General features: G+C 46.9%; 1 protein-coding gene across 13 annotated transcripts in view; it reads left to right on the plus strand.

The window, feature by feature from the left end:
* Window positions 1-5175: 5175 nt before the first annotated feature.
* The window catches only part of ncam1b (neural cell adhesion molecule 1b), an 81271-nt gene continuing 59168 nt past the window's right edge, over window positions 5176-27278 (plus strand). For 6 of the 13 annotated variants that reach the window (XM_060076151.1, XM_060076153.1, XM_060076154.1 and 3 more), the window contains exon 1: window positions 5177-5501. In XM_060076151.1, the coding sequence (XP_059932134.1) occupies window positions 5450-5501 (52 nt within the window). In that variant the 5' untranslated portion in view covers window positions 5177-5449. Of the gene's footprint in view, window positions 5502-27278 lie in introns of all 13 variants that reach the window. The other 7 variants (XM_060076148.1, XM_060076149.1, XM_060076150.1 and 4 more) reach the window with 4 other exon arrangements.

Below are 27278 nucleotides of genomic sequence, written 5' to 3' on the forward strand. Positions count from 1 at the left end.
GAGGCGTCCACCCTACAAATGAAGCAAATACTCGGAAAGAAATGTCAAACCACAAAACAAATTTGTTATGATGGAATGAGAAGCGGTGGTGATAAAATGGAACATATCTGCTGCAGGTAAAGAAAAGGGCAGCGGAGTCTGCACCTCTCTGTGGACGGGTTTCATAAGGACAAGTCTACTCGGAGACCGGAGAAGACCGGTCTCCGAGTAGACTTGTCCTTATGAAACAGTCAGTATGGTGGTACTACTGTTCTGTAGATGGTCTGCTTTGGGATTTATCGTTGCAACATTACATGTCGAGTTGGTTTAAAACGGGAACCTATTGGCCTGGATGAGGATGTATCTCAGGGGAAAGGATCATGTCCTAATGTCTCTAGGGGGTTCAGAACCCCAAACTGACTGCAGGCTGCAGCTGAGAACCCAAATGAATGCAGACATACCTGTGGGCAAATAACTCCTACCAGCTCTTTAGTGACAGCAGCAGGCGTCTGAATTCACAGTCAGTTACCTTGGATATAAGCATATAATAAATGACAAATTATATAATTGCTATTCATTAAAGAACAAACTCATTCATACTCGTAATCGTCTGTTTGGGAATGCATAAACAAGAGAGCATCTATCTCTGCATCTTGAATATGATGAACAAATTGGCATAAGTGGAGATCTGCTGCCCTCTCTCGCCGAGAAGATGTCATTGCACACAAAGTGCTGCGTCATTAAGTATTTTTATATCCTTATTCCACTAATGCTTCCCTCTTCGAGCCCTAGATGGCAGCAGATAGAGGCACTGTTTTCCCAACACACTCGAGCCGAGCCAAGCCTATGTGATGCTCTATTTTATCTAACAGGATTGTTTTTGATTAGTAGAATACGTACTGAACACTGAAAACCTTTTGAGGCTGGGAGGGTCACACTCCTCATAGGAATTATATTTCAGTGTACATTTACATTATAAAAACAATCCATATTCCTTTCAACGTTATTCCATTAAGCTTTTTCAAATATACCCAAGTGCTCTGTGTACACCGTAATTACATTACTCACAACAAGATTGATCTTCCCCCGGTACATGGATAAATCAACGTTGCTCTTTGCATGCAGGCTGTCACTGCGTCCTGCCAATGACACCCGATGCTGGGGTACGAAAATAATCGATGCTGCTTTGCATGTGTTACAACAATATTGACGATGAAGATGATAATGATATGGCTCTATCGCAATGACTTTCAGATTCAGCAAGGCCATGTCACCGCTACAGTAACAGTTACTAGAACTAACTAAACTAAATAGTCTTTTACTTACAAAACAACCCTCAAAAGATTTTCAGCCCTTATTGAAATCTTTTGATTTAATGTAAACATGCTGATCAGTGGATCAAATCGATGATCAAAATGCACACAGTCAAGCAGAACAGTTCACACCTCTATCATTTTGCCCTTGTCTGTGTATTGTGTGTGCTTGTTTGTGTGTATAAGTATTTGTGTGTGTGTCTCTGTGTGTGTGTGTGTGTGTGTGTGTGTGTGTGTGTGTGTGTGTGTGTGTGTGTGTGTGTGTGTGTGTGTGTGTGTGTGTATGTGTGTGTGTGTGTGTGTGTGTGTGTGTGCATGTGTGTGTGTGTGTGTGTGTGTGTGTGTGTGTGTTTGTTTGTGTGTATGAGAGAGAGAGAGAGAGAGAGAGAGAGAGAGAGAGAGAGAGAGAGAGAGAGAGAGAGAGAGAGAGAGAGAGACACACAGAGAGACACAGAGAGACACAAAGCGAGAGAGACAGAGAGATACAAATTGAGGGCCAGAGAGAGAGAGAGAGAGAGCAAGAGAGAGGGAGAGAGAGGCTCTGCATTGATGTGTTCTCAGCCAGACTCCCCATCTCTCTCACCCAGATTAATATCAGCGGGCGACAAAAGAGGCCTCTGTGCCCTGGCAGGACAGACTCCCGGGACAATGAGCCAACTGTCTGACAACACTATATCTCGCTCTCGCTAAACCAATACACGCCTCTTAATCCAGCTCATTTGCATGGATCAATCATAGAGAGGCTCCTCCGCCATTCAACTCAAATCGTCCCTAAATTAATCCACTTCACGCTGCAGTTTGGGAACCATAGGAGGCAGCCGGTTCCTGCCCCCCTCATAGTGGCTATCGGTTTTCGCTCCCACCTATTCGTCTTGTCGAGTGGACCGCCCATGGCCTTGCCGATACAGCTCCTCACCCTAAGTACTCTAAGGGTGGTCCGGTCACCCTCTGCAGACCTGCTGTCCTACTGCGTCTCGGGGCCAGACGCTGGAATGGAAAAAGCAGTTCAAGGCGTGTGCTCCACTGGGGGTCACCTCCAAAGCCTTGCTCTGCTGCCTGACATGTTCCCTGTTCCTCTTTCCTTCTGACGTTCAAATGAACTCAAAGCAACTTACAATAATTACATCTTGTCAGAAGAAGGAGAAACACTGTATTGCTTTCTGTACAGTAAAGATGTTCAAGTACTATTTTTAATGGCCAGGGCGTACAAACATACAATAGGTGCATACATTAATTGCCAGGGCGTGCAAACATACAATAGGTGCGTACATTAAGTAAAAGGATGTACAACATACAAGAAGTGTGTACATTATGTGCCAGGACGTACCAACATACAATAAGTGCGTTAGATGGGTATTCTGAGCTTTGCGTTCACTTCCTGCTCTCGGTGACGCTCTCAGGTTATCTGGAAACGGTTGCACCCACACTGCTGCGTGGGCTGTGGCTCTACTCAAAGATGTTTGGTCCTGGGATGCTATTTATCGACCATGCCGTAAATCGCCTGTTCTCACAGAGCCACGTTTTTACACCTTGTAAAACACCAATAATTCCTTGCGCTTGGAATACCTTTAGCGTAAGTCTCCCAGGTGCCATTAATTTATACCCTGAATAAAAGGTAGCCTAACCCCTTCACATGCTCTCCTTGAGGAGAAGTCTGTGTTTGACATCTGTTCATTACTTAAAGAGTCATCTCTCTCGCTCTCTCTGTCTCTGTCTCTGTCTCTCTCTCTCTCTCTCCTTCTCTATCTCCCACCCTCTCTCGCTCTCTCTCTCTCTCTCCCTCTCCCGTCCTCTCTCTCTCTCTCTCTCTCTCTCTCTCTCTCTCTCTCTCTCTCTCTCTCTCTCTCTCTCTCTCTCTCGCTCTCTCCTGCTCTCTCTCCCTCTCTCTCTCTCTCTCTCTCGCTCTCTCTCTCTCTCTCTCTCTCTCTCTCTCTCTCTCTCTCTCTCTCTCTCTCTCTCTCTCTCTCTCTCCCGCTCCCCTTCTCCCTCATGACTAATTCCCAACCGAGCGTTGGGACTGGAGGTTTCCACCATGCGTACCGTGTTCCAGTCCCACGACCCAGCTGGATGCAGAACGAGATATGGGCCAATTTCTGCTTCTATTATTCACATCCCTGCTCCTGTATGAAGTCACGCGTCTTTGGGAAGCGTGACTTCAAGACAAAAAGATCAAAGCAGAAGGTTTCACGGCATCTCCCCACGGGGGCGACACGCGTGCAACCGGGCTTTTAAATGATTTCCCACATCATGGTTCATTCCATCCCCTTGCTCCTCTGGATGGGACCAAATCTGGATAGGCCTTTACTCTCCCTCTCTATATTTCTCTCTCTCTCTCTCTCTCTCTCTCTCTCTCTCTCTCTCTCTCTCTCTCTCTCTCTCTCTCTCTATATATATATATATATATATATATATATATATCAGCCTCTCTTTCTTTACCCCCTTCTCTCTCTCTCTCTCTCTCTCTCTCTCTCCTCTCTCTCTCTCTCTCTCTCTCTCTCTTTCCTTCCCTCTCTCTCTCTCTCTCTCTCTCTCTCTCTCTCTCTCTCTCTCTCTCTCTCTCTCCTCCTCTCTCTCTCTCTCTCTCTCTCTCTCTCTCTCTCTCTCTCTCTCTCTCTCTCTCTCTCTCTCTCTCCTCTCTCTCTCGCCCCTGCATCATTTATCATGCACTTGGTAGTCCAGGTCCGCCTTAAAAAACCCAGGAATGTGGCCCCACTTTGTCCTCTATTAGCCACCATCACAATGGTTCTCAGCACCAATCAATACCCGTACCTAGCAATGAGTGTCACCTATTTAAACTGACACTACTACCGGTACATTACCGCTGTGGCAAATCCATATTCAAGGCACCCCATTAGCTTGTGTATTATGTGTGCATGGCAGGACTGTTATTTATAATATGGTCTGGAGATCTGGGTGCAAGCTATGAGCAGTTAGCCTCGCGCTGATGATGTAATAGTGCTGCTTTAGCTGAGGAGTGAACACACACCAGAGTGTGTGAAGTGCACCCATAAGGGAGCTTCACTGTAGATCTGTACTCAAAGCTCCCCCTCAACGACAAAGAGAGAGATGGGGGATCTGTAGTGTAACCAAAAGGGCCACCAGTAGCTGTAGTAAAATACTCTGTTTAACGAAAAAGTCGTCCCATTAAGCCATCAATTCAACAGACTGAACTGACGCTTCGGATGGTTGTGAAAAGAGATTTGGAAGTGCTGTGCTGTCATCAATGCCACTTGAGGAAATCTATGTTCCAGTCCCACTCGAGTCCATAGATGTTCTTTTACAAACATACATTGTGCACTTCTCTATAAATAGAGACCTTTTTCAATGTGATGGAATTGACTCGATGAAGGCCACACATATTTTTTTATTTTTTTAACTTATGAAAGCAATATACTGCTTTGCTTGTGTGTATACACATTCTGATACCATTTAAGTCAATGTGATGCACCATATCTTTTATAAAATGCCCGGATGGGTTCTCCGGTGCAAGCTTTGTGTATGTTTGTTTCGTAACGGTTGTATATTTGAGCCTGAGGTTAAATCTGCTTCCTGGAAAAAAAATCTATAAATTGTTTAAAAGGATCTTACTTAATTTCCATCTTCGTTACATTGCAAAACATGAACATAAAACAGAGTAGGAAGTTTGGTAGAAAACGGAATATATCTGTCGGAGATTTATTATATATATATAAAACAACAACAACAACAACCAAAAAAAAAAGAAACATAATACATCACATATAATTAAAACACACACATACTACAACTACATGCAACACAACCCGATATAATAGTAACTTATATGTGCCATTACAATCCAGGGGGTCCCCACGACATCCATTCATCTGGAGACTGCGCTCTATTTAACAGCAGGTACGGTACTCCGCCGTGCGCATTGATTCGTGCATGTAAGAAGGCGCTGCTTGTCCATCAAGCTTTGAACAGTTCTCTACTGGCGCTCTCCACTAGTACTGTTTCGCAATTGCTAGTCGGTGCTATAATCCACAGTAGTTACCACAGTCCTCGCAGTGACAAGGTTAGGATGCACAATTCCCAGTGAATAAACCCCAGATCCGTTGCACCGGGAACCGACGAGCGACCGAAGGAAGACGCCGTTAACGCGGTCCAACGTTAACGTTTAGTATTCGTGAGTTGCAATGGTCCAGTCAAGGGATATCTTTTTCGCTTTGCTTCTTCTGGGCTCCACAGGTAAGAAATAACCCCTTTAAAAAAAGTGCAATAAGGTTTTCTTTAATATGGACTTTGATTGGTGTATTGGTGGTGCGTCTGCACCGGAACGCGCTCGGAGGAGCAGGCACAATCCATCCCTGCTGTCCGCTCAGAGGAGCAGGCACCATCCATCCCCGCTGTCCTTTCAGAGGAGCAGGCACCATCCATCCTGTACGCTCCTAATCCAGGACCAGCACCAGGCACCATCCATCCCCGCTCCGCTCCTGGTCCAGGACCGGGGGCACCATCCATCCCCGCTTTCCTGGTAACCTCTTGGTCCAGGACCGCAGGCTCTGTGCCGCTCATCCCCCCGCCTGTCCTCTCTTCTCCCCCGCAGCCTGTGCGGCCGATGGTGCTGCAGCAAAGCTAAGCGCTCCTGGTTCAGTCTTTACCGCCGGGTTCCCAGTCCCGTTCCTCGGTCATACTGGGATTAACGTTGTGGTTTACTCCCATTCAATGTGCGCTCTATTCCATGGGCGCTGTGGTTACTGGTTATCTCCCCCCAGTCTCTTCGGCAGGCAATCGTCGTTCTTGTTGTAGACTACCTTGTCCAAACGGGACATCCTTTTTCGTTTTCCCTCAATGAGATCTTACTTTACAATGGACGTCTCAAATTAAATGCTGATAATAGAATCATTGTAAGTTTTACTGGCGAACCTTTATTTTTGCTAGTACGGGCCGTGTTGTAGGTAGAGTGGGAATGATGTGCATGTAGCTTTAATTACAACCCCATATTTTCATAGACACATGCACAAGTACACACATAAACACGTACACATACAAACATAATACACATACATAAATATACACAGACACACGCACACACACACACACACACACACACACACACACACACACACACACACACACACACACACACACACACACACACACACACACACACACACACACACACGTGTGTGTTTGTGTGTGCTTGTGTGTGTGTGTGTGTGTGTGTGTGTGTGTGTGTGCAGGCTATGTCTTGGTGATATTATAAAGGGTTTTATTGAAGTATTGGATATTTGTTAACACCATCTGTGCTTTGACAGCACTACTGAGATAATGACATTGCTTCTGCATTTCTCTAATGGCAGCACAGGCATTTTTTTTTTTTTTTATGTTGCGGTTTCCTCACCCATCATTCATTGGCAGCTAGGCTCAATTCCATAATGGCAGTGTCTACTTATTAAATGTTTAATTTAAGGGCTCTGGTTTCCTTTAATAGCGTTCCAATTCCTTTTAATACCCCCCCCCACACACACACACACACACACACACACACACACACACCAACTCTGCGGTTGTCCCCCCCAAGCCTAGCTATTGTGGTGTCAAATGACATGCTTTTCAGAAAACTGTTAGGGTTGGTAAGATGATACGTGTGGAGCATATGGTTGGTCACACAGAGCTCCCGGTGCTGCGATGTCTTTGTACAGGAGCCTTTAATCCCCACCAGGCCTGGGGTATTCCTGAGAGAGGGAGGAACAACGGAAGTCACTGGGAAAAAAAAAAGCCCCCTTGCCTCTTGTCTTGCATGGTGATGCAATCCCCTCCCATTCCCCGGGCTACATCAACCTGCAGCTTGATGCGAGGAGGAGGGAGAAGAAGGGGTTTCCATTGGTAAACAGGACAGGGTTTCATCTGGGTGGAAGGATATGCTGTGTTATCTGGCGGGCTGCCAGCTTAATGCTACAGCTTGTGGTTGCAAAGTGTCTGATTAGCCTACACCCTAAAGCGCATCATATGGCTCGTTTTATGGATCCGAAAACATGTATATACATATTGACGTGGATTAAGTGAAGCATTAAATTAAAACCGTACCAGGGCACACGATACAATAGAACTCTCTTGGTAACCATGTTCAGAATAGTGCAGCAGCACCAATTTGGATCAATCTACCTGCTATTTGGATATAAAGGACATCAATGGACATGTGTGATCGATAGCTAAATTCTACATGGACGATGACCATTGGTTGCAACCAGCCGGGGTTGCCAGATTGGTCGAAAAATGTAACCCAATCTGGCAACACTGTTGAGGAGCATCTTGCTCAATGCTTGGAGTTATGCTCCACTAACCAGGGTGGGGTTATGGGGCTGGGGAAGGCTTCCTTCATTGGCTGAGGTTGGAACGTGATATGTATGGATGGAGCAGCCATCCCATGCTGCCAGTCATCACGTGAGCCTTTAAGCAGTGAAATGTAGGTCTCCAGCTAGGCATTGTTGTGCTCAGCCTGTGTTTCCTCATTAGGGACATTGTGCAGAGAGTAACGGTGATACGGTCTGACTCCATGCTGTTCCCTTTACAAAGCATGGCGGATGATATTCTATCCTCGTTACGGGGTAGAATCTGAGGCCTTTTTTTTTTCCGAATATGACATGAGATCGGCAGACTCTGTTGTACGCCGTGAGAAAAATAGATTTTAGGAACCGCGGGGGTCACGTTTCAAAGATGTCACTACCATGTATACCAAATGGGTTTAGATTGACTACACCCTGTGGGGGTTAGTTCTAGGGCCCGACCGATATTGATTTTTGAGTGCCGATGCCGATTATTTTCAGAGAAAAATTACGATTACGATTTAATCGGCCGAAAAAAAAAAAAAAAAAAAAAATAAAAAATTCAATCTCCTCTTTTTTACTCCAGCAAAAAGTTGTTAGTTAGCAAGGCGAGTAGGAGCGCAATCTGCAGGATACTAATCGCAATAACATTTATATAAAAAAAATAAAATAATCGGTTGTAATCTGCGTCTTTTTGGCCGATGCCGATTATTTTCAAAAAGGCTATAATCGGCCGATTAAATCGGCAGGCCGATAAATCGGTCGGGCCCTAGTTAGTTCACATCAGTGGAGAAATCCAACTGTTCCCACAGATTTCTGATTCCTCTTCGTTTTTAGTGTTTCAATTCTGTTCAGATTTATAAAGAATTCTACCTCAACTGAATTTGTAGCATTCTGCTTATCTAATATTTATATTTTCCATGGTGAGGATAAGAGAAATATGGCCAACCTTAAATTTATCTCATCTTTTGTGGGTGTTTTCATCTGTCTAGACTTTATTTGAAATTATTTTCACTGACTATCAATCCAGCCAAGAAAGCATATTCAATCATGTAACATTCAAGGGTCGTTAAAGTGCGTATTGGAAGTTAGATACTGCAGTGAAGAATCATATAGGAAAAAAACTCGAATACACGATTATTTATCGTGTATTCGAGCCGGCATCTTGAGCCGTTTTTGTGATACAATTTTACTTCCGCATCTCAAACGCTCGTTTTCGAGCGTGACGTAGGAATTGGTAGACGGACGTTCTAATCATCATAGACTACATAGGCAACATAACAACAATGGATAACAGTTTCGGACCACTTCCATACAATTTTGAGCCAGCTAGCCGTGAGGGAGAACAGCAACCACCTAAAAGGGGGAGACACCATGGCAATAGGAGGGAGATAGAGTTGTGATGTCAGGAGAATTATGGTGAACCAGGAGCGGCTGAACATCAACACGGCCACGGAGGAAGAGCTCATGACCCTGCCCGGGGTCAACCGCCCCGTGGCGCGGAGCATCGTGGAGTACCGGGACTGCATCGGGGGCTTCAAGAAGGTGGAGGACCTAGCGCTGGTGAGTGGGATAGGCGCCACCAAACTGGAGATTATTAAAGTGGAGATCTGCGTGTCGAGTAGGACCAGTTCGTCGCAGCACTCCCCGTCCTCCCTGCGGAGAGACCCGGAGCATATGTCCTCCTGCAGCGGCATGAACATCAACACCGCCACCCCGCCGCAGCTCATGAGCATCCGCGGCATCACGGAGAAAATCGCCCGGAACATTGTCGCCTATCGGACCCAACACGGTCCGTTCAAGAGCATCGAGGACCTGGTTCGGGTCGATCACATAAACTGCTCCCTACTGGACAAGATCCGTTTCCAGGTGTTTGTGGAGCGCTCAAGAACTCCGTCCACCAATACCAACGGCGGGCTGACCTACACGGGTCGGTCCCATCCGAGCCCAACCTCGTTCAGCCTCCGGAGCGACGACCTCGACCTCCCGCCGGGAGGACCCACGCAGATGGTGTCCCTGTGTCCCTGTGGCCCCGCGTGGCACCGGCCCCGGGCCCGCGGGACGGCCGGGCCGCGGTGCGCCTGGCCACCTGGGACCTTCAGCGCTGCTCCAGTGAAAAGGCCAACAACCCTGGCGTCAAAGAGGTCGTGTGTATGCCCCTACTGGAGAACGAGTGAGTACAACTAACGTGAGGGTTTGCAGGCTCGAAAGCCTGCTCCATCCTTTCTCCGATCGGGGAAACTGTGAAATCGGAGATGGTCGGACAGGAGGTCGGAGTTGGAACAACCCCCACAGATACAAAACCTCATCTCGTCGATTAGAAAAACCCAAAAACCACAGGGGGGGGGGGAATACAAGACCCCTCACCGCGGTAACTACTCACAACTACACAGTACGCATAGAGCTGAGGCAGCAACAGCGACCGCGTCTACCAATTCCTACGTAATATGACGCGTTTGACGTATCACATAAAAAAACAACGGTTTTTGAAGCCTTGCTCAAAATAGTCACTTTAAAACTGGATTTCTTTTGCCGATATACTTTTTTAAACGGATAAAATCCTGCATTTTAATTTCAAAGAGCAATTTTCAGAGAATGTTATGTATAAATATTTTTAAAAACATTTACTTCCAATACGCACTTTAAAGCTAGCTTTTTCTGCTAGTTCTGAGGATTGACGTGCTCCTGATTCTTTATGTGCATAAGCGCCCCATATACGTAGCCCTTCAGATACCCACTCTGTCCTACAGGACAGAGTGAACAGTGGTGGGGGGGGGGGGGTCCATGGCAGCAGACCGAGGGGAGTAGAGCCATCGAGATGCACGGCTCTCAAGCCCTTTACAGTCATGATTGGAGCACTTGCTTGATTGTCCGCCAATGGGCTTCTGCCAAGCGGTGATTACCGCATCTGGACTCAGGACGTGCCTGTTACTTGACTGTTGAGAGATACCGCGCTAGACACTGCTGCTCTGAGAGCCTTTAATGTAGTGCTGGTCGCTCTGTAAGCTGCAAGTCACTCCGGGTTGGAGAGAGCTGGGGGGCAGGAGTGTGGGTGGGGGTCGGCCTGCTCTTACTCTGCTTATTGCTGGGTGTGTTTGCAGTCAGGTCGCACTGACAACACACTGCTCCACTCCAGATGTCAGGGTGGTATCGTGTGTCGATTGGATTTACAGATGGGTAAAGGACTCCCGTCTTTTGTTTGGTGGACCCAGGTACATGGTGGTGGTGGTGGTGGTTATGTAGGCCGTGGCCTCGTTTGTTTTCTTAGGTTGCAGCCGTTGATTAATATGCCCTACATAGTAAAGTGTGTCATCATTATACTATTAGTTGTTTGGGGAAAACGTGTGTAATAATACATGTGAGAAATAGAAGCGTGGAACTATTCCAAATTAGGAATAGTTATAACAAAAAGGGTGGAACAAACAATGGTGTTATGATCATCTAATAATTATACTCTGGATTGAGTTTGGGGAGAAGATAATTCTTCTCAATATGAATATCGCTTCGGTCCGTATTGTTTTATCTCCTCATTCTTGCAGATGACACCCATTTCATACCATGGCAAATCGCGAAAGGGTGTTGTGTTGAGGCATTAGAATGTAATCATTGAGTTGATTCGTTCTTCTGTTAAATCCAGAAGACATTACAGTATAATAATATCAACGCTAATATATTAGATGTCAGCTTTTAGCAGCATGCCAGACAATGATTAAATCTCTTAACAAGAAATATGTGGGCCGACAGATCTGCACTGATTTAAATAAAGTGTAATGCAACGATGGGCTATTTTTAAGTCACGTTACATAATGGCATCCTATTAACCTTTGTTTCCGACGGTAGATAGCTGTTTGTTTGTTTGCCCTTGTGACTGGAAAGAATATTCCTTCACATAGCTGAAGCAGCTGCGGATCTGAGCACCACAGCTGGGAGAAATGTACAGCTGAGGGAAATCTAGACTTCATCAGTTTGAAAAAAGGGCAATTCTTTGCGGCCATGAAGGCTGCAAGCTAAGATCTTGACAACAGGAAGCTAAATGCTATCTGTATGCCTATACAATAAGATGCAAGTCACAGGAACGCTTTATGCAAAAGCAGGCGGGCGCTGGCCTTTTCTGCCGCGCTGCTATGAATATCGTTTGTTTGGTTTGGAGTAGAACCGACTTAGAAGAAAAAACGATGCTTTTACTCAATTCCAGCTGACAAAGAACATTTTTTCCGGCCCGCACGCAATACCTTTAGCTGCCCCAAATAAACAGGACATCAAAAGACGAATCATATTTAAAACCTCACGGGAGTGCTGCTAAAATAATAGCATGGTTGTTGTAACTGCTGATGGAAAACAAAAATAATCGACGACAGCCATACACGTTTTGTTGCCATGTTCCTAACAAAATGATACAAATCTTTAATTTAAAGTTCAAGTGGAATCCATTCCCTGCCTTGTGACAGTAGTATTTGGGTGGCATCGTCTTAAAAAGCTCCCGCAGACGGAGTCTAAAACCCCTCTCATGTAGGGGCCTATTAGGAGGGAGAGGCAGGGGAGAGAGACAGTGGTTGGGGTTTTTCCTGACTTCTTCCCCTTGTGATGTGGAGTAGATGAGACACATCCAGGCCCCGGGAGAGATGAGAGGAGACGCATGGCCTCTGGGAGTTGGAAAACATGACATTACACATGCATATGACCCTGTGTAAATCCATCAAAGGGACATGCAGCGGACCACTTCCTGTCCTGCGGGGGGTCACTTCCTGCAGACTCACCATCATCACTGGGATTAGTTGTAATGTTAATCACCTAAACGTTTGCAAACAATGAACGGTTGGTGTTTCTTATGAGGACATTTTAACGACCATCCTCTGTCTTTACGAGGGCTAATACAGAGTCTCGTTGACATTATGCCAACCATTGTGGTTGCCCGTGCTTATCCTGTGGGACGACTGGGGGGAGGACTGGCACATGGCTAAGCTTAATCCTGCTAAACTGCTTGGACATGCAAGCTAGGGTTAACCCATAATGTCAACAAAGGGGAGGAGCCGGGACTCCCAAGGTTCTTATCCCTGCCTGGAGCGATGAACTGAACATCACCTTTCAACGGGCTGTCGTTGTTTTGTTTGTGACGTTCCTGAAACCCTTGAAAGGTTTTCTTCAAAAAGGGAAAGAAATGCTGGAACCGATTTCGACCGAGTCAGCATTAATCGTACACTCAAATGTAACCCAGGGGCCTCTAGGGGCCTGGAGGGCCTGTAACCTCTAGGGGCCTGGAGGGCCTGTAACCTCTAGGGGCCTGGAGGGCCTGTAACCTCTAGGGGCCTGGAGGGCCTGTAACCTCTAGGGGCCTGGAGGGCCTGTAACCTCTAGGGGCCTGGAGGGCCTGTAACCTCTAGGGGCCTGGAGGGCCTGTAACCTCTAGGGGCCTGGAGGGCCTGTAACCTCTAGGGGCCTGGAGGGCCTGTAACCTCTAGGGGCCTGGAGGGCCTGTAACCTCTAGGGGCCTGGAGGGCCTGTAACCTCTAGGGGCCTGGAGGGCCTGTAACCTCTAGGGGCCTGGAGGGCCTGTAACCTCTAGGGGCCTGGAGGGCCTGTAACCTCTAGGGGCCTGGAGGGCCTGTAACCTCTAGGGGCCTGGAGGGCCTGTAACCTCTAGGGGCCTGGAGGGCCTGTAACCTCTAGGGGCCTGGAGGGCCTGTAACCTCTAGGGGCCTGGAGGGGCCGCTGACGCTCTTCCGGTGTCTCTACGACGCATCTGCGATCCCGACCCACGCTACCGAGAGAGCGAGACACATTGCGGTCAGTCGACTCGAGTCGTGACACGTGGTTATAGGTTCTCGTACGATGGAGATCCGGTGAGTCTGCGATCTAGGCCAAACATCCAGGCTCGGACAGCAAACAGGCTGGAAAATGCCCGTTTCCCCAGTGAATTCACAGGCATCCACATGCACCAGTTGTCTCACAGATGACCCCCGTGCTGATGTTAAGCTACAGACCTCCCGCTGAGAAACTAATGGGCTTCTGTCCAAATAGAGCCAGAGAACGTTTACGCAAATCCACCTGGCGGTCAACCTATCAATCTACCTGTCAATATCGTAATGGAAAGTCTGGAAAGGATGTGTGTGTGTGTGTGTGTGTGTGTGTGTGTGTGTGTGTGTGTGTGTGTGTGTGTGTGTGTGTGTGTGTGTGTGTGTGTGTGTGTGTGTGTGTGTGTGTGTGTGTGTGTGTGTGTGTGTGTGTGTGTGTGTGTGTGTGTGTGTGTGTGTGTGTGTGTGTGTCTCCTCACAGTAAAAAAGGAACGACACCCTCAATGCTAGAAGAGGCCTCGACACCAAGCCGCGAACGAGCCGACCGTGACAAGTCCCTCTCATGCAAAGTTTTTATTTTCCGCAATCGACCAGCGGCTCTCTGGTCTAAGACAATGACATGCATATCTTATCTCGCAGCAAGACATGCATCTTTTATGCGCTGTAAAGGGACGCTGTCTCCATATTTCATGCATCCACGCACACGGCGCTTCATTCTTTATTGAGGCCTTGGAGGATGCAGCAATTTGCCCAGACCAGGGACAATGGGTTGTGCAACGCCCCCGGGTACAGGCCTGTGTCTCCGGCAGTGACCATAGTAACCTCCTTGCAGATGCTTTCATAAACGCATCCATCTCAGGCCGTACAGTACAGTTTGTTCTTTTGAGGTAGAGTAAGATCACGATGTAGTAATGTGTCCCTAACCTAAACCCTCACCTTGCACAGGGGCTTCGTAAATGGACTGTATTTATACAGCGCTTTTCTAACCAGTGGCCACTCAAAGCACTGCACAATATTGCATCTAACATTCACCCATTGTATAACATTCACCCATTTACTCATAGACACATTCACAAACCGACAGCGGTGTCAACCTTGCAATGCGACAGCTAGCTCGTCAGGAGAAGTTAGGGGGAGGTGCCTTGCTCAGTGACAGCTTGACACTCAATCAAACTAGCAACCTTCTGGGTACCAGCCCGCTCTACCTCCAGAGCCACATGCTTCCAGTTTGTGATTCCTCATTAGGAAGGGAGCCGTCGCGCTTCTGATGTGCCTTTTCTAGTGGTGCTGGACTAAAGGCTACCCGTTACAACTGAATTATCGTAGCGCAAGGCCAACAAAGAGGCACATAATAATTGTGTTTCTTTTCCTTTTAATTTGATTAGGGGTCTGAATGGCGTTCAAAGTGTTCTTTGGGCTCAAAGGCGACGGATTGATCGCTTTTCCTCTGAAGTTTTAATGCTGTCACACCAAAGCCCCCTGGAATTTGTTCAAAAGCCAAGGCTATAGACCTTGGTAATAGGCAAAGTTTTACACAAATTGACATTATTGTAATTAACGTTATTTATTTAATTGTGTTCTAAGTGTAATAAGTTTAAACTCATACTGCAATTTAACAAATAGGTTTAAACCAAAGTGGTGTTCTTTCAATACTTTGATTCAAAAAGTATCTAAAAAGTTAATTGTTCTCCCAGTTCAATTAAATACATAAAAGACCAACTGCATTTCAAGTGCCATGCACGAACCACACGTTTCCGAGTGGTTCGTAATTTGATAATTATTCTCACACTCGTCGATATTCCTCACCCAAAGGCTGTCTCTTTGTTGACGTAAAGACCTAAACAACTTCAACAAGTTTGGTTCAATTTACCGGCATATATGGATAGGCCTCAATATTCGTACTTTGTTTACTTTCCAGGCACACAAATGTCCTCGTCGGCACACGTTTACCTTTTTATAACCCCTTTTTATCGCCTTCAATGAGGATAACTAAGGGTAGCTCTGCTTTGTAAGACACAGCAGAGATCGACCAGGACATGGGCGGTCCACATAGTGAAGCCCGCACACAGTGCCGTGTTTCCACTCCCCTGCCCCACCGAACAATGCTGTAAACCCTGAAAGGGCTTTGTTTCTAGAAGACTGTGTGAAAGTCAACCTTGGACACGCTTCCAAATTGGGTTAATCTACATTCAGTGCTTTAGGTCCTGTTTTTTTATTAAATTAATCAGCCGGAGATGGCACAGAGAATGGATTTGCCGAGAGTAGTTTATTCAAATGTTGAAGTGATATCGGGAAGGTGAAAGTGGGTACGACTAGACGCACAAAAATATGTCGTAATCAGCCGCAATGACAGAGCTTAAAAATCCTTCAGTGGAAGTGGAAGAATGGGACCACACTGAACCATTCATCCTCAAGAACCGTTCAACACGTTCATGACCTCTTGCAGCGAGCATTACACAGGATACACAGACATTCAGGATGGGAATCGGAGGTGTGTGCGTTTTTGTAGTCCTACATTCCGAAGCGATCTGCATATAATGATTCATTCAGGCTCTCTTCGGCCTCCTCTGTCACCCTCTCTCACCCTCAAGAGCCCATTCTCCGGGGGTGACTCATTGGCCCCATGGCTACAGTCCCCTCTCCTCCCTCTCTTGGCCAAACAGAGCCGGATGTGTCACAAAGCCCAGCGTGGCCCCATCTTGTTTGTGTGCATTAGATGCCATGGAGTGCAGGGTAGATGACAGGGCCATCTGAAGGAAATCAAACTATCTCACAAAACAGTCACAGTCACCAAAAGACCCCAGCGTATGGGGGTGGGGTTTGGATGGGGGTTTACTTCCTTCAGCTTTTGTCCGGGGGGGGGGGGGAAAGGGCCTGATTGTCTTCCAAGTTCGAGTTTGTTGTGCGGAACCATCCAATTGGAAAGTTTCCGTGAGCAGATTTTAAATGTATGACCCCTTGTTACATACGCTGCCTCATAATTCGGACATGTTTGCCATCTGCTGGGCGCGGCGAGTCAGAGCTGAACCCGGCCCAGCGGCGGCGGCGCTGGGAATGCTTTTCTGCTTGAGGAGGCAGAGAGGGCGGGGAGGCGAGGAGCACAGCGCTGAGTGAACAGGATCCGCCCTGTGTTTCAGCCGGTCAGACGCTACCCGGGTCACCTCTTGTTTCGGAGCGGTGTTGTCGCGGTGGTCAGCTTTCTGTGTGGCACCTCACATGCACACACTCCTATAAAGACCTATCATTTCTCAACAGCCTGCGACAGTTGAAGTCTCCTGCCAACCTCTGACTTTCAATGAAGCGTTTCCAGGGGTGCCCGTAGTCTGTTAGGCTGTTATCTCCACAGTCAGGTTGTTTTTATTTTTTGTTGTTGCGGTGGTTACAGTGGACTTAGCATTTTTGAACATTGGCGACATCAATAGAGCCCCCCCCCCCCCCCCCCCCCCCCACACACACACACCCCCTTCAAAGCATCAGCCCAGCCCCAAATCCCCAAAACAAACATAGATTTGTGCTAACCCTCGTCCCGTCCAGGTAGTTCCCGTGTGATTTGCAGGTTCTGCAGCTGTCCTGGCGGCGGCTCGCTGTCCGGTTCCAGGCAGCCGGCTGACATTTGGTTTGCAGCGCTCAGAAGAACAATCGGATGACATTTGAAAAGCTCATCATAACCTCTTGTTTTGAAATGACGGCTTGTTTGCTCGAGATAGCGATGTCCTTGCTGGAACAGGGGGTACGTGGTCCTTCTGGTGGATGTGGGGAGGAATAAACCTTTTTTAAATATTGGTTACGGATTAATGTGTGATATGCAATCTTTATTTATTTATTACAACCGTCCCTTTTTGACCTGTGAATACACTGCCATTACGAGTCTTTTGCCGAGTGGATTCAGTGTGATAAATGGTGCTTTTATTGTGAAGCTCTTTGTTGTGAAGCTGGAGCAAAGGGATTTCCAACCTTTTTGCCTGTCGGGTCAGTGCATTATGTAAATATTGTAGTATGCGTTCAGCAATATAGGTTCCGTTTATAATATTGAAATTTATGCAAATAGGGTCAGTAACTTTAGTAAAATAAGGTCAATAATACATTTATTATTTACTTTACACAGTAATGATGCATAATAAATACATATTGTTCTCATATTTTTTCGTTGTTGGAGATGCAGCAATTGTATCAATGATTGCTCTTAATGCCTTTCCAGGATAAATAGTTACTGTATATGGCTACATTAGTTAGTGTTGAAAACTGTATTGTGATTGACCTCCATTCGTTAAGAACATAGCATGTAAATATACCCATTCTTCATCTCCATTTACTAGGATATGTTGGATGTAGGACATAAGTAGTTGATAATAAACTTGATGGAGCAGGCAACAAAGAACCATTCGGCAATAACGGCAGACATTAACATTAATTTCTTACAAATCATTCATGGAAGACTAACATCAACATTCGTGGAAAAGCCAAAGCCAAAACCAAGGCCAACCCAAACCTAATTCGAAACGGACGGTAAACGCGAACCGGGTAATTAGAAGCCTATATGTTCCTCAATGTTAACCGTTAATTATCCTTTCACTTAATTACCTCCAGCTTCACACATGACTCATGGAGATCTGTGGCTCAGCGGGGAGGCGGAGAGTCATTCATTACCGCCATTTTGTAAACAAAGCCCAACTCAGCCTAAAAAAACACACAACTGGCTTAAACAATTAGCATAGGCTTAGCGGAGTGGCGTGCGGTATGGAGGTGAGAGGCACCCGTTCCACAGAAGCTGTGCATCTATGACAACTGTGTTGTGTATGCTAGTTGGACAGCATCGTTGGAAAGGGGGGTGAGGGAGAGAGAAAGAGAGCTAAGCAGGATAAATCAGGTGTCTCCCCTCAAGCAGCACCCATGTATCAGAGTGTGAAGGCGGTTGTAAACGTTGATGGAAGTGGCATTGGAGCCTGTGCCTCGCCGAGCTGTCTCAGGAGATTGTAGCCCGTTGGAAGTGAGTGCTCATCCCTTTACCCACCCTCTCCCTCCCAGGGCATGCCCTACCCTCACGTCTATTTTTACTGCTCAGCCTCTGATTGGTCGGGGAGGTGTGTGGGTGTGAGCTCTCGTAGTGTCATAAGGAGGGGCCTCCGTGCCATCTGTCGGCCTCGTCGTAGGGGCGATTGTGACGACAGTCCACGCCCCGATCGGGCGTCTCAGCGGATGCAGAGTGCAACCTTGCTCTTTCCCTCGCAGAGGACCAGGAGTTGTATTGATCCGTGGCGGGCGTGCGGTATCTGTTCACGTGGGTTTCAGTCTGGCCTATGGTCGTAGCAGACACTCGAGCTGACCTCAATGCAACTTTAATTCAATTAGATCCATCTTTTAGGCGTCCATTGTTTGACGTTTTCATTGTGTGTGTGCAATCACCGCGGCGATCGCCTTTCCTCCGTCCCAACCTCACCCCTCTTCGCGTTTGCGAGGGAGTGAGTCGTGTCGTGTCATGTTCCTCAGCCAGCCTTCAAGCACCCTGGTCGGAGTGGCAACGCCGGGGCACCATCTGTTGGCCCCGTGCTTAACAGAGTAACGACAGAGGCCGGCGCCCTCCGGCACCCGCCAAAAGAGAGGGAGAGATAACGCTGTGACCTTTGACCCTCCTGGAAGACTCCAGCACGCGTTGAGTTACTCGGCGTGATATTTACACTCCAGTGCTTTGCAGCCTTGGCAGACACTTCCAGCGGTGCTTTGGTGGGGTCGTTTCACACAAAATAACACTATGGAGGATGTCGTTGTGATGTTATTGATATCCCTCCTATAGAGGCATGAACCCCCCCCCCCCCCCCCCCCCCCCCCTCACTCCCCCATACCCCTCTTACACACTTTTTGTAAGTTATACGCCCTGGCACTTAATGTACACACTTATCGCATGCTGTACGTCCTTGCACCTTTAAATAGTACTTAGCATTGTGTAGCATCTTATCCTAGCTATCTTTGTTGTATACGGGGAATGGGTTAACCTAGCGATTGTTAGTGCTTGGCACTTGGTTCAATCCTTACTTTGCAGACAGCGATTTATTGTTTCTCTTTTTTCTGAAAAATGCTTGTTGCAAGTGTCACAGAGAGGTAGCCAATCAGGAGACAGTTTGCTTAAGGACAGAGAGTGACCCCGCCCTTCTGACAGGGGCGGCGGGGTTTTGTTACGGCTGAGCGCCGTTCGTTGCGGTGTGGAACACTGGGGGATATGGAGGTCGACCCAGACTTGCACCGTCCTCCCCCAACATGCATCACCGTGCGACATCGCTTGACAGCCCTCAGATCAGCACTTCCTATGTGGGTGGAAACCTACATTATTTATGCACGTTTCGCTTTAGGCCCTCATCCCAGTTGACATTTGCTGTGAGCAAATGGCCCACAGCCATCGCATTAGGAGCAGGCTGGCGTAACAGTAGTGCGTTTAGAATCTCTGATCACGGTGTTGTTAATTTTGACAACTGAAGAGAAGATCTTCACACAAAGCTTTCTGTTCTATTCCGAGATGTTTATTAATTAAAGTTTGGGCTTCGTTTATTTAGGCACATCAGAGGAATTAAGATGACAAAACAAACTTTCAGGAGCTGGGGCCAGGCGCGGAGGCGTTCAGTGCGGTGTGTTCCCTGCACATATTATCTTAACACTCCTCATTTAGATTGAGGGGTCCTCAATCTAAATGAAGTGAAGTTCTAAGTGCTGCGCTTGTCTTTGTTGCCGGTGAGAGATTCTTTGCCTACGGTCTCTTTCACACCGTGTCTCCATTCATTTAGAAGAGCAGAAATTGTGTAGCAGCATGGGGCTGCCAAGCCAATTGGCAATTCACGTTGGGGGGAATCTGAGGCCTGCTTAAACATTTCTAAGTGGGGGGAGGGGTGGGTTGCTGGGGGCTCATACATTATGCTTGTTGCAGTAGGGGGGTATTGTTTTGAGGTTATTTCCTTTTCCGAGCTGAGTCAATACAGAAAGAGTGGACTCAAATGTGGCTATTGATACGACCACAAATCGAAAGCGACTTTTGGCAAATCGAAAAACCCTCCGGTCCCGAAGAAAGGAACCGTTGGCCACACAGGGCTTTGTCAACACATGTAAGCCCTGTGTTTGCCCGAGAGACTGCTTGCTTTCTAAGGGAAGACTGACCTAGTTATTATAACTCTAATTATTATCACTAGACCATGTAAGGAATGTCATAAAAGTGTGAGCTGTGAAATTTGAAAGCTGGAATCACTTTTTAAACATGGAAGCAAGTGTAATCCTTTATTTCTGTGGACGGGGGAAAGAAGTCGACCTTTTTCTTTCAATAATTACAAAATGATTGGAGTTTGATATTCTGCTGCTTGCAAATTGTATCCAGGCCTTGGGAGGCCTAATGCAGAGGTGCAGAGAGCTGGCTGTTTGCAGCCAATTAATCTCGGATCATCAAAAATAAATTGCTGTATTCCGATGACTAAGACTGTGAAACGTTGCCCAATGTCCCGTGGTTCAAACAAGATATTTATCTCTTTTCAACAATGGGGGGGATATTGAATGTCAAACGGGTTTCGTTGCTGTCTCATGAGCCAGAAGGGAAGACACACAAGCATTGACAAACTAGAATCCATGATCCATATGACAATGGCTTTGATTTCTTATGTTCTGTTACTGCTTAGAAGACTGATGCACAACCAACCGCTTTCATATTGGTATTGAACATTTAACAAGTTGTATAACTCGTTCCCAGAATAAAGGCAGTGTCTCTCATTGATATTATCGTTTCTATTTTCTAGCATTTTCCGATACAAACTGCAATAGACCGATATTTCTGTATTGTTAGTACATTGCCATCGATTTGAGATCAGAACAATGGGAAGATAGTGTTTTTCAGGCTGTATTGCTTATCGATTGAAGGCAGTATGGATTCCTTGGGATGCATTTCAGCACAATAGATGCGCAGCAATCGTTCTGCTGGCCGTTGCTGGTTGCATGGATGGCTGGCTGGTCCCTCAGCTGTGCTGGGTATCTTGTCGTATGTTTCTTGTCGTATTTGTTGAAATATCCTCGCATCCAGAGAGTAATCAATAAATCAAACGCTCTGATGAAGAGAGAGAGAAAAAAAACAGTATCTCTGGCAGTCGCCTGTAATAGACCTGTAATAACCCTAGCCAATCATTTCATCAGGCCAAATGAAACGATTGGACTGCCTACCTGTCAGTCAACCTACCTCCCTGGCTACCCGTGCGCGCTCTGCCCGTACGCTCAGTGCACGTGAACAGAGTCTACCCCAAGGCCGGGATGACCCCCTTGCTAAAGCTAGCTCTCGGCGGAGTGGCTTTTGAGGAAGTCCTAAAGGGCGGATGTGGGATATTTCCGGTTGGATACTTCCAAAATCTTGCCTACTCGGGCGAGTTTCTCCAAGTTGCCTGCCCTCTCTTCATAATTACGTGCTTCATACTAATTAGTGCGACGCCTGTCCGACCTCCTGTCTCTAAGCATCACTGTGCTCCATTCACGGGGCACGGCCGAAGTGACCAGACACCCTGTGTGTCATCCGCACAACTTTTCCAAACCCCGACATGCTGTTGGGCTTTTTTGCTCCTCTGTGCCTCTTCTACTGTCTGACCTCTTCCAAGTCGGTACATCCCCCTCCTCCCCTCGTTCCTCTGTTGATCCACCCCCCCTGGTGGAGTTGCAGGCAGGCTTATCCGGGCCCCCCCCCCCCCCCCCAGTGAGTCTGCCTCCTGAATAGAGCCACAGAGAGAGCTGTGAGGATGTGCCAGGCGCGGACTTCTGTACGGTCTTTGGCAGCTTGTGGCTGAGTGGTCAATGTGGCTCCCCAACCCCTCTCCTCCCTCCCCCTTTCCACATTCTCTCCCTCTATCTCTCTACCACTCTGTCTATCTCTCCATCCCTCTCTCTATCTCTCTCTCCATCTCCATCTCCCCTTTGTTTTCCGGTAATTAGCAGATGTGGATGGTGATTGTGTGTGTGTTTTTTTTCTTTTTGCTGGGACAGAATATGCTTTATTGTGCGAGGGCCGAAACGGCTATCTCATCATGCAGCAGCAGCGAATAATGAAGTATGCTGGCTTGGCTTACATCATCATCATCATCGCAGGAGCGTGTGTGTCGTGACTCACCATCTCTGGATGGGCTCCCGCAGACCCACCACCGTGCCGGTGACGCTCTTCCCACCCTCCTCTCCCCTCCCCCCTCCCCCCCCTTCCTCCCCCCCCTCCTCCCCCCCTCACTGCAAATGATTTGGTGCTTCACCCAAGGATCTGAAGAACACAATTACGGTTAATGGCAGACTCGCTGAGCCTGTGATTGCTCGAAAGACAAAATATTTCAGCCCCATGAACGTATATTTTAATCGTCGGCGTAATTAGGAAGCTTGTTCCCCTAATTATTTCTGCCGTCACATACTGTGCCAAGTTACCTTTTCGCTAAACGCCGGGATTTCCGTTCCCGCACGCCCCGTTTTCCCCTGGACAACAACGGACAACATCAAAGTGGGCAACTTAGCCGTGATTAATATTACTTAACACAACCTAGAATTTAATTATTCATCGATGACAAACCTCTTTTTTCCCCCCGCCGCAAGGATTACGCCGGCCTCAATCCGCGGCCTAATTGCGTTAATAAGCAACTAATCAACCTCTTTCCGTGTTTCTTTCATTTCACGAGCGCTCTCTCCTCCCCTGTTCTACCGCAGCCCCCCCCCCCCCCCCCCCCCGCTGGCAGCAAAACATCCGCCTTTTTTTTTTGTGGTAGCGGCCTTGCATCCAGCCCCTCCTAAATGCGGTCTCCTCACGGCCCCGGCTCGGTGTGGCATGATGGGCCCCAGACAGGCGCACCCAGGGCCCCCCCCCCATCCCCGGCCCCCACCGCCCCCGCCCTCCCAGGGCTGCGGCATGCAGCTGAGGCAGATGCTGAGGGGCACTTGGTGCTAAATTGCCAGAATGAGTGCAGATTCCGCTGGAGTGCACTGCTGCTTATTGAGTTCGCTCTGGTCCTCGATGAGGGGAGGGAGGAGGGGAGAGGAGGGGGGGGAGGAGGGAGGAGGCTTCACCCAGCACTATACGGCGGGCTGTTTATGTGTTTGGATTCATATGCGATAGCGTGGACAGTTGGGGGCAGTGTGTGTGTGTGTGTGTGTGTGTGTGTGTGTGTGTGTGTGTGTGTGTGTGTGTGTGTGTGTGTGTGTGTGTGTGTGCGTGTATGGAGGTGTGTGTATGTGTGTGTGTGTGTGTGTGTGTGTGTGTGTGTGTGTGTGTGTGTGTGCGTGTGTGTGTGTGTGTGTGTGTGTGTGTGTGTGTGGACGGTAGGGGGTGGGGGGTGGAAGAGGAATTGGTTGTAGATGTGAGGTCGGGTGTTGCGTCTTAATGTGCATCAGCCCGGGGACTGGAGATGACAGCCGTTTCCACATTTGCCACGGCGGTCTTTAGACGGCGCTGATCAGGGGTGAGGTTTAAATCACGGCGCTGTCACAGGTGGTTCTGAGACGCTGGTGAACACACCAGCGAACACGAGAGTCAAAGTCATAGGGTGTTATGGAAAGTGTAGCAGTACGAAGCAGTCATTTAAGTTGAATTATTATGACATGGCAAGGGTTTTGTATGCACACACGATAAAAGCACAGAACGGTGATAATAGCCTACGTTAAAGAGTAAAAGGAGAAACTACAATTGGGAATGAGGTCATTTTATCGCAAATCTCGACAACTTCATAATAGGCAATTATTTAAGGGGAATTAGGCAGAGAAATTCAGGCTACTACTTGGAAACAAAAACAAAAGCAACTACATCCACAGGCTAGCGGTCTCCAGCCCACTCCGTCAGCTTTGTGCTTAGTCCCCTGACATGTTTGTTCATCCTAATGTGTGCAGCCCCGTTACATAACCTGTAAACATCCCTCTTATCTGCGTGATAGAAGTGTTTTTCTCTGCCCTCTTTCAGTCGCTCGCACAGCGCGCCCCCGCCGCCACAAACCCCCCCCCAGGCGTGTCCGGTGACTGGTCGGAAAAAATATTAACATATCATCCATTAAATCCCCAGACTGTTTTTGTTGTGCTTTAATTTTTCCTTTGTTGATTGGATTTAGACGTGTTTGTTTAAGGTTGGAGCATCGCAAAGAAGATGGTGGGAGATTGGCTATTGGCCGTTGTGGTGGTGGAGGTATGGATGGCTGCTTTTGCTGTGGGGTTATGTAAAGCACCTGCGCTCTGCCTCAAATCAATGTCTCCCTATAGATCATGTGATTTCAATGTTCCCTTGGAAAAATGGGTTTAGCACACAGCGCCTGCACCTGGTATCGCCTGAAACAGGTGTTTAGAGACAAAGCCTTTGCCCGAGGGGTGGTGGTGGTGGCGATGATGATGAAGGTAGAGTGTAGGTCCCCATATTGGCGCCCCCTTAATGTTGATTCATTCGTAGGAAGGCTGTACTGTACCGACCAATCAAACCCCGGTCTAGAGAACAGAGGGGGAAGGGAGGGAGAGGGGGGAAGAGAGGGGGAGGGGGGGAGGGAGAGTGAGGAGGAGGAAAAAAAATCGAGAGAGGGAGAGAGAGAGAGAGAGAGAGAGAGAGAGAGAGAGAAAACACGTTTCCATAGCAACTGCCAGCAATGAGTATAACCGGTTGAGAATCATGAGTAGCAAGCAAATGCTGACTTGTTTCTTAAAAGCAGGCTCTTGGATGCTTTCAGTTCAGGAGTCGACGCTAATTTATTATTGAAACTCAATCAGTGCTTAACATTTGCATTTGTTAAGAAACTGATTTCAATGCGAACTAAATGCATCCACTTGCTACTTTTTTCCATTTTCCCTAAAATGATCATGATGTACAAAGACCAAATCATTCCAGTCCATTGGATTTTTAATTTGCAGCACTAATCAGGTGTGTGAAATGTAAAAATGTAAGGCTTACATTTAAACCAAATAGCATAAATGGTTTAGGTAATCGACATTATGATCTGTATAGAAAATGCAAGACTTTAATATTTGTAAGTATGTAATGTAATATTTAAGTTTCTAAAAACTGTTGAACACTATGATGTCTTTTTAAGAGAGGAGTGCAAGAGTATACAAAGCAAACAATCAGTTCCATATACACAAATTCTAAACTTTACCTAAACATGGTCTTGTCTTCTAACACTTTTAACATTTTCAAAGCAAATCCAATGAACTTATTGAGATCTTTGTTTGTGTCTGTATTTGCAATCAGTTTAATAATTGATGGTCAGTGTCTCTGAGTGATGTGGTATAGTGTGCGATTCCTTAGAGAAAGGCCTCTGCTGTGCTTAACGCTAGCTGGCCAGAGCTCTCGTTCCAGGTCTCCTCGCTGTGTGGTTCCCTGGATCACAATTAGTATGGCCAGAGACCTCGGGACACAGTGAGACTCAGACTCCCACAGCTCCCCAGAGAGTGTGTGTGTGTGTGTGTGTGTGTGTGTGTGTGTGTGTGTGTGTGTGTGTGTGTGTGTGTGTGTGTGTGTGTGTGTGTGTGTGTGTGTGTTATATTGTGTGTGTGGGTTTCTGTGTATCTGTGAATGTGTGTGTGTGTGGGTGTGTGTGATGCTGTTTATGTGTGTATGGGTGGCTGTTTGTGTATGGGTGTGTGTGCCACTGTTTGTGTGTCTGTGTAAGTTTGGCTGTTTGTGTATGGGTGTGTGTGTGTGTGTGTTTACAGGCTTGTATAATAGATAATGAGTGTGATCCCACAGTGAGCGAGCGTTGGAGTGGGGTAGGGGGTGAGGGCTGCTTTGCACCGAGTCCCAATGACACGACCTGCCGACTCTGCATGAATTAACCCCTGCATCACGCGTAGCTTCATTATCCTTATCACAACGTATTGGTAGCAGTAGCAGCAGTAGAGCTGTTGATAACGTACATATCCTGCAGCCAGGGTAGCAGCAGTGTGCTTGTTATTGCCGCGACAGGATAGTGATTGCATTATCAGTGTTCTTATTATTTGTATTATTTGGAGAATAATTCATGTTGTGGTTCTTATTTCTCAAGCAGAGAATGGGTAGTTTCAGTGTTGATAATATTATTGCTAGTATTATGATTTTGGGTTGTTATTTCTGAAGCAGAGAATTGTGCGTTTTAGTGTTGATGTAGTTTTAGTGTTATACGTATTATTGCTAATATTATTCTGGTTGTGGTCCTTTCTGCAGTAGGGAAGGAGTAGCCTTATTGGTAGTATGCAGTAGTATTAATATTAGTACTTGTAGTATTATGTGGTGCTGGCTGCAGTAGTATTAGTATTGGTAGCATTATGTGGTGTTGGCTGCAGTAGTATTAGTATTGGTAGTATTATGGGGTGTTGGCTGCAGTAGTATTAATATTAGTACTAGTACTATTATGTGGTGCTGGCTGCAGTAGTATTAATATTAGTACTTGTAGTATTATGTGGTGCTGGCTGCAGTAGTATTAGTATTGGTAGCATTATGTGGTGTTGGCTGCAGTAGTATTAGTATTGGTAGTATTATGGGGTGTTGGCTGCAGTAGTATTAATATTAGTACTAGTACTATTATGTGGTGCTGGCTGCAGTAGTATTAATATTAGTACTAGTACTATTATGTGGTGCTGGCTGCAGTAGTAATAATATTAGTAGTATTATGTGGTGCTGGCTGCAATAGTATTAGTATTGGTAGTATTATGTGGTGTTGGCTGCAGTAGTATTAGTATTGATAGTATTATGTGGTGCTGGCTGCAGTAGTATTAGTATTGATAGCATTATGTGGTGTTGGCTGCAGTAGTATAAATATTAGTACTCGTAGTATTATGTGGTGCTGGCTGCATTAGTATTAGTATTGGTAGCATTATGTGGTGTTGGCTGCAGTAGTATTAATATTAGTACTAGTAGTATTATGTGGTGCTGGCTGCAGTAGTAATAATATTAGTAGTATTATGTGGTACTGGCTGCA

Source organism: Gadus macrocephalus, chromosome 16, assembly GCF_031168955.1.
Source record: "Gadus macrocephalus chromosome 16, ASM3116895v1".
NCBI lineage: Eukaryota > Metazoa > Chordata > Actinopteri > Gadiformes > Gadidae > Gadus > Gadus macrocephalus.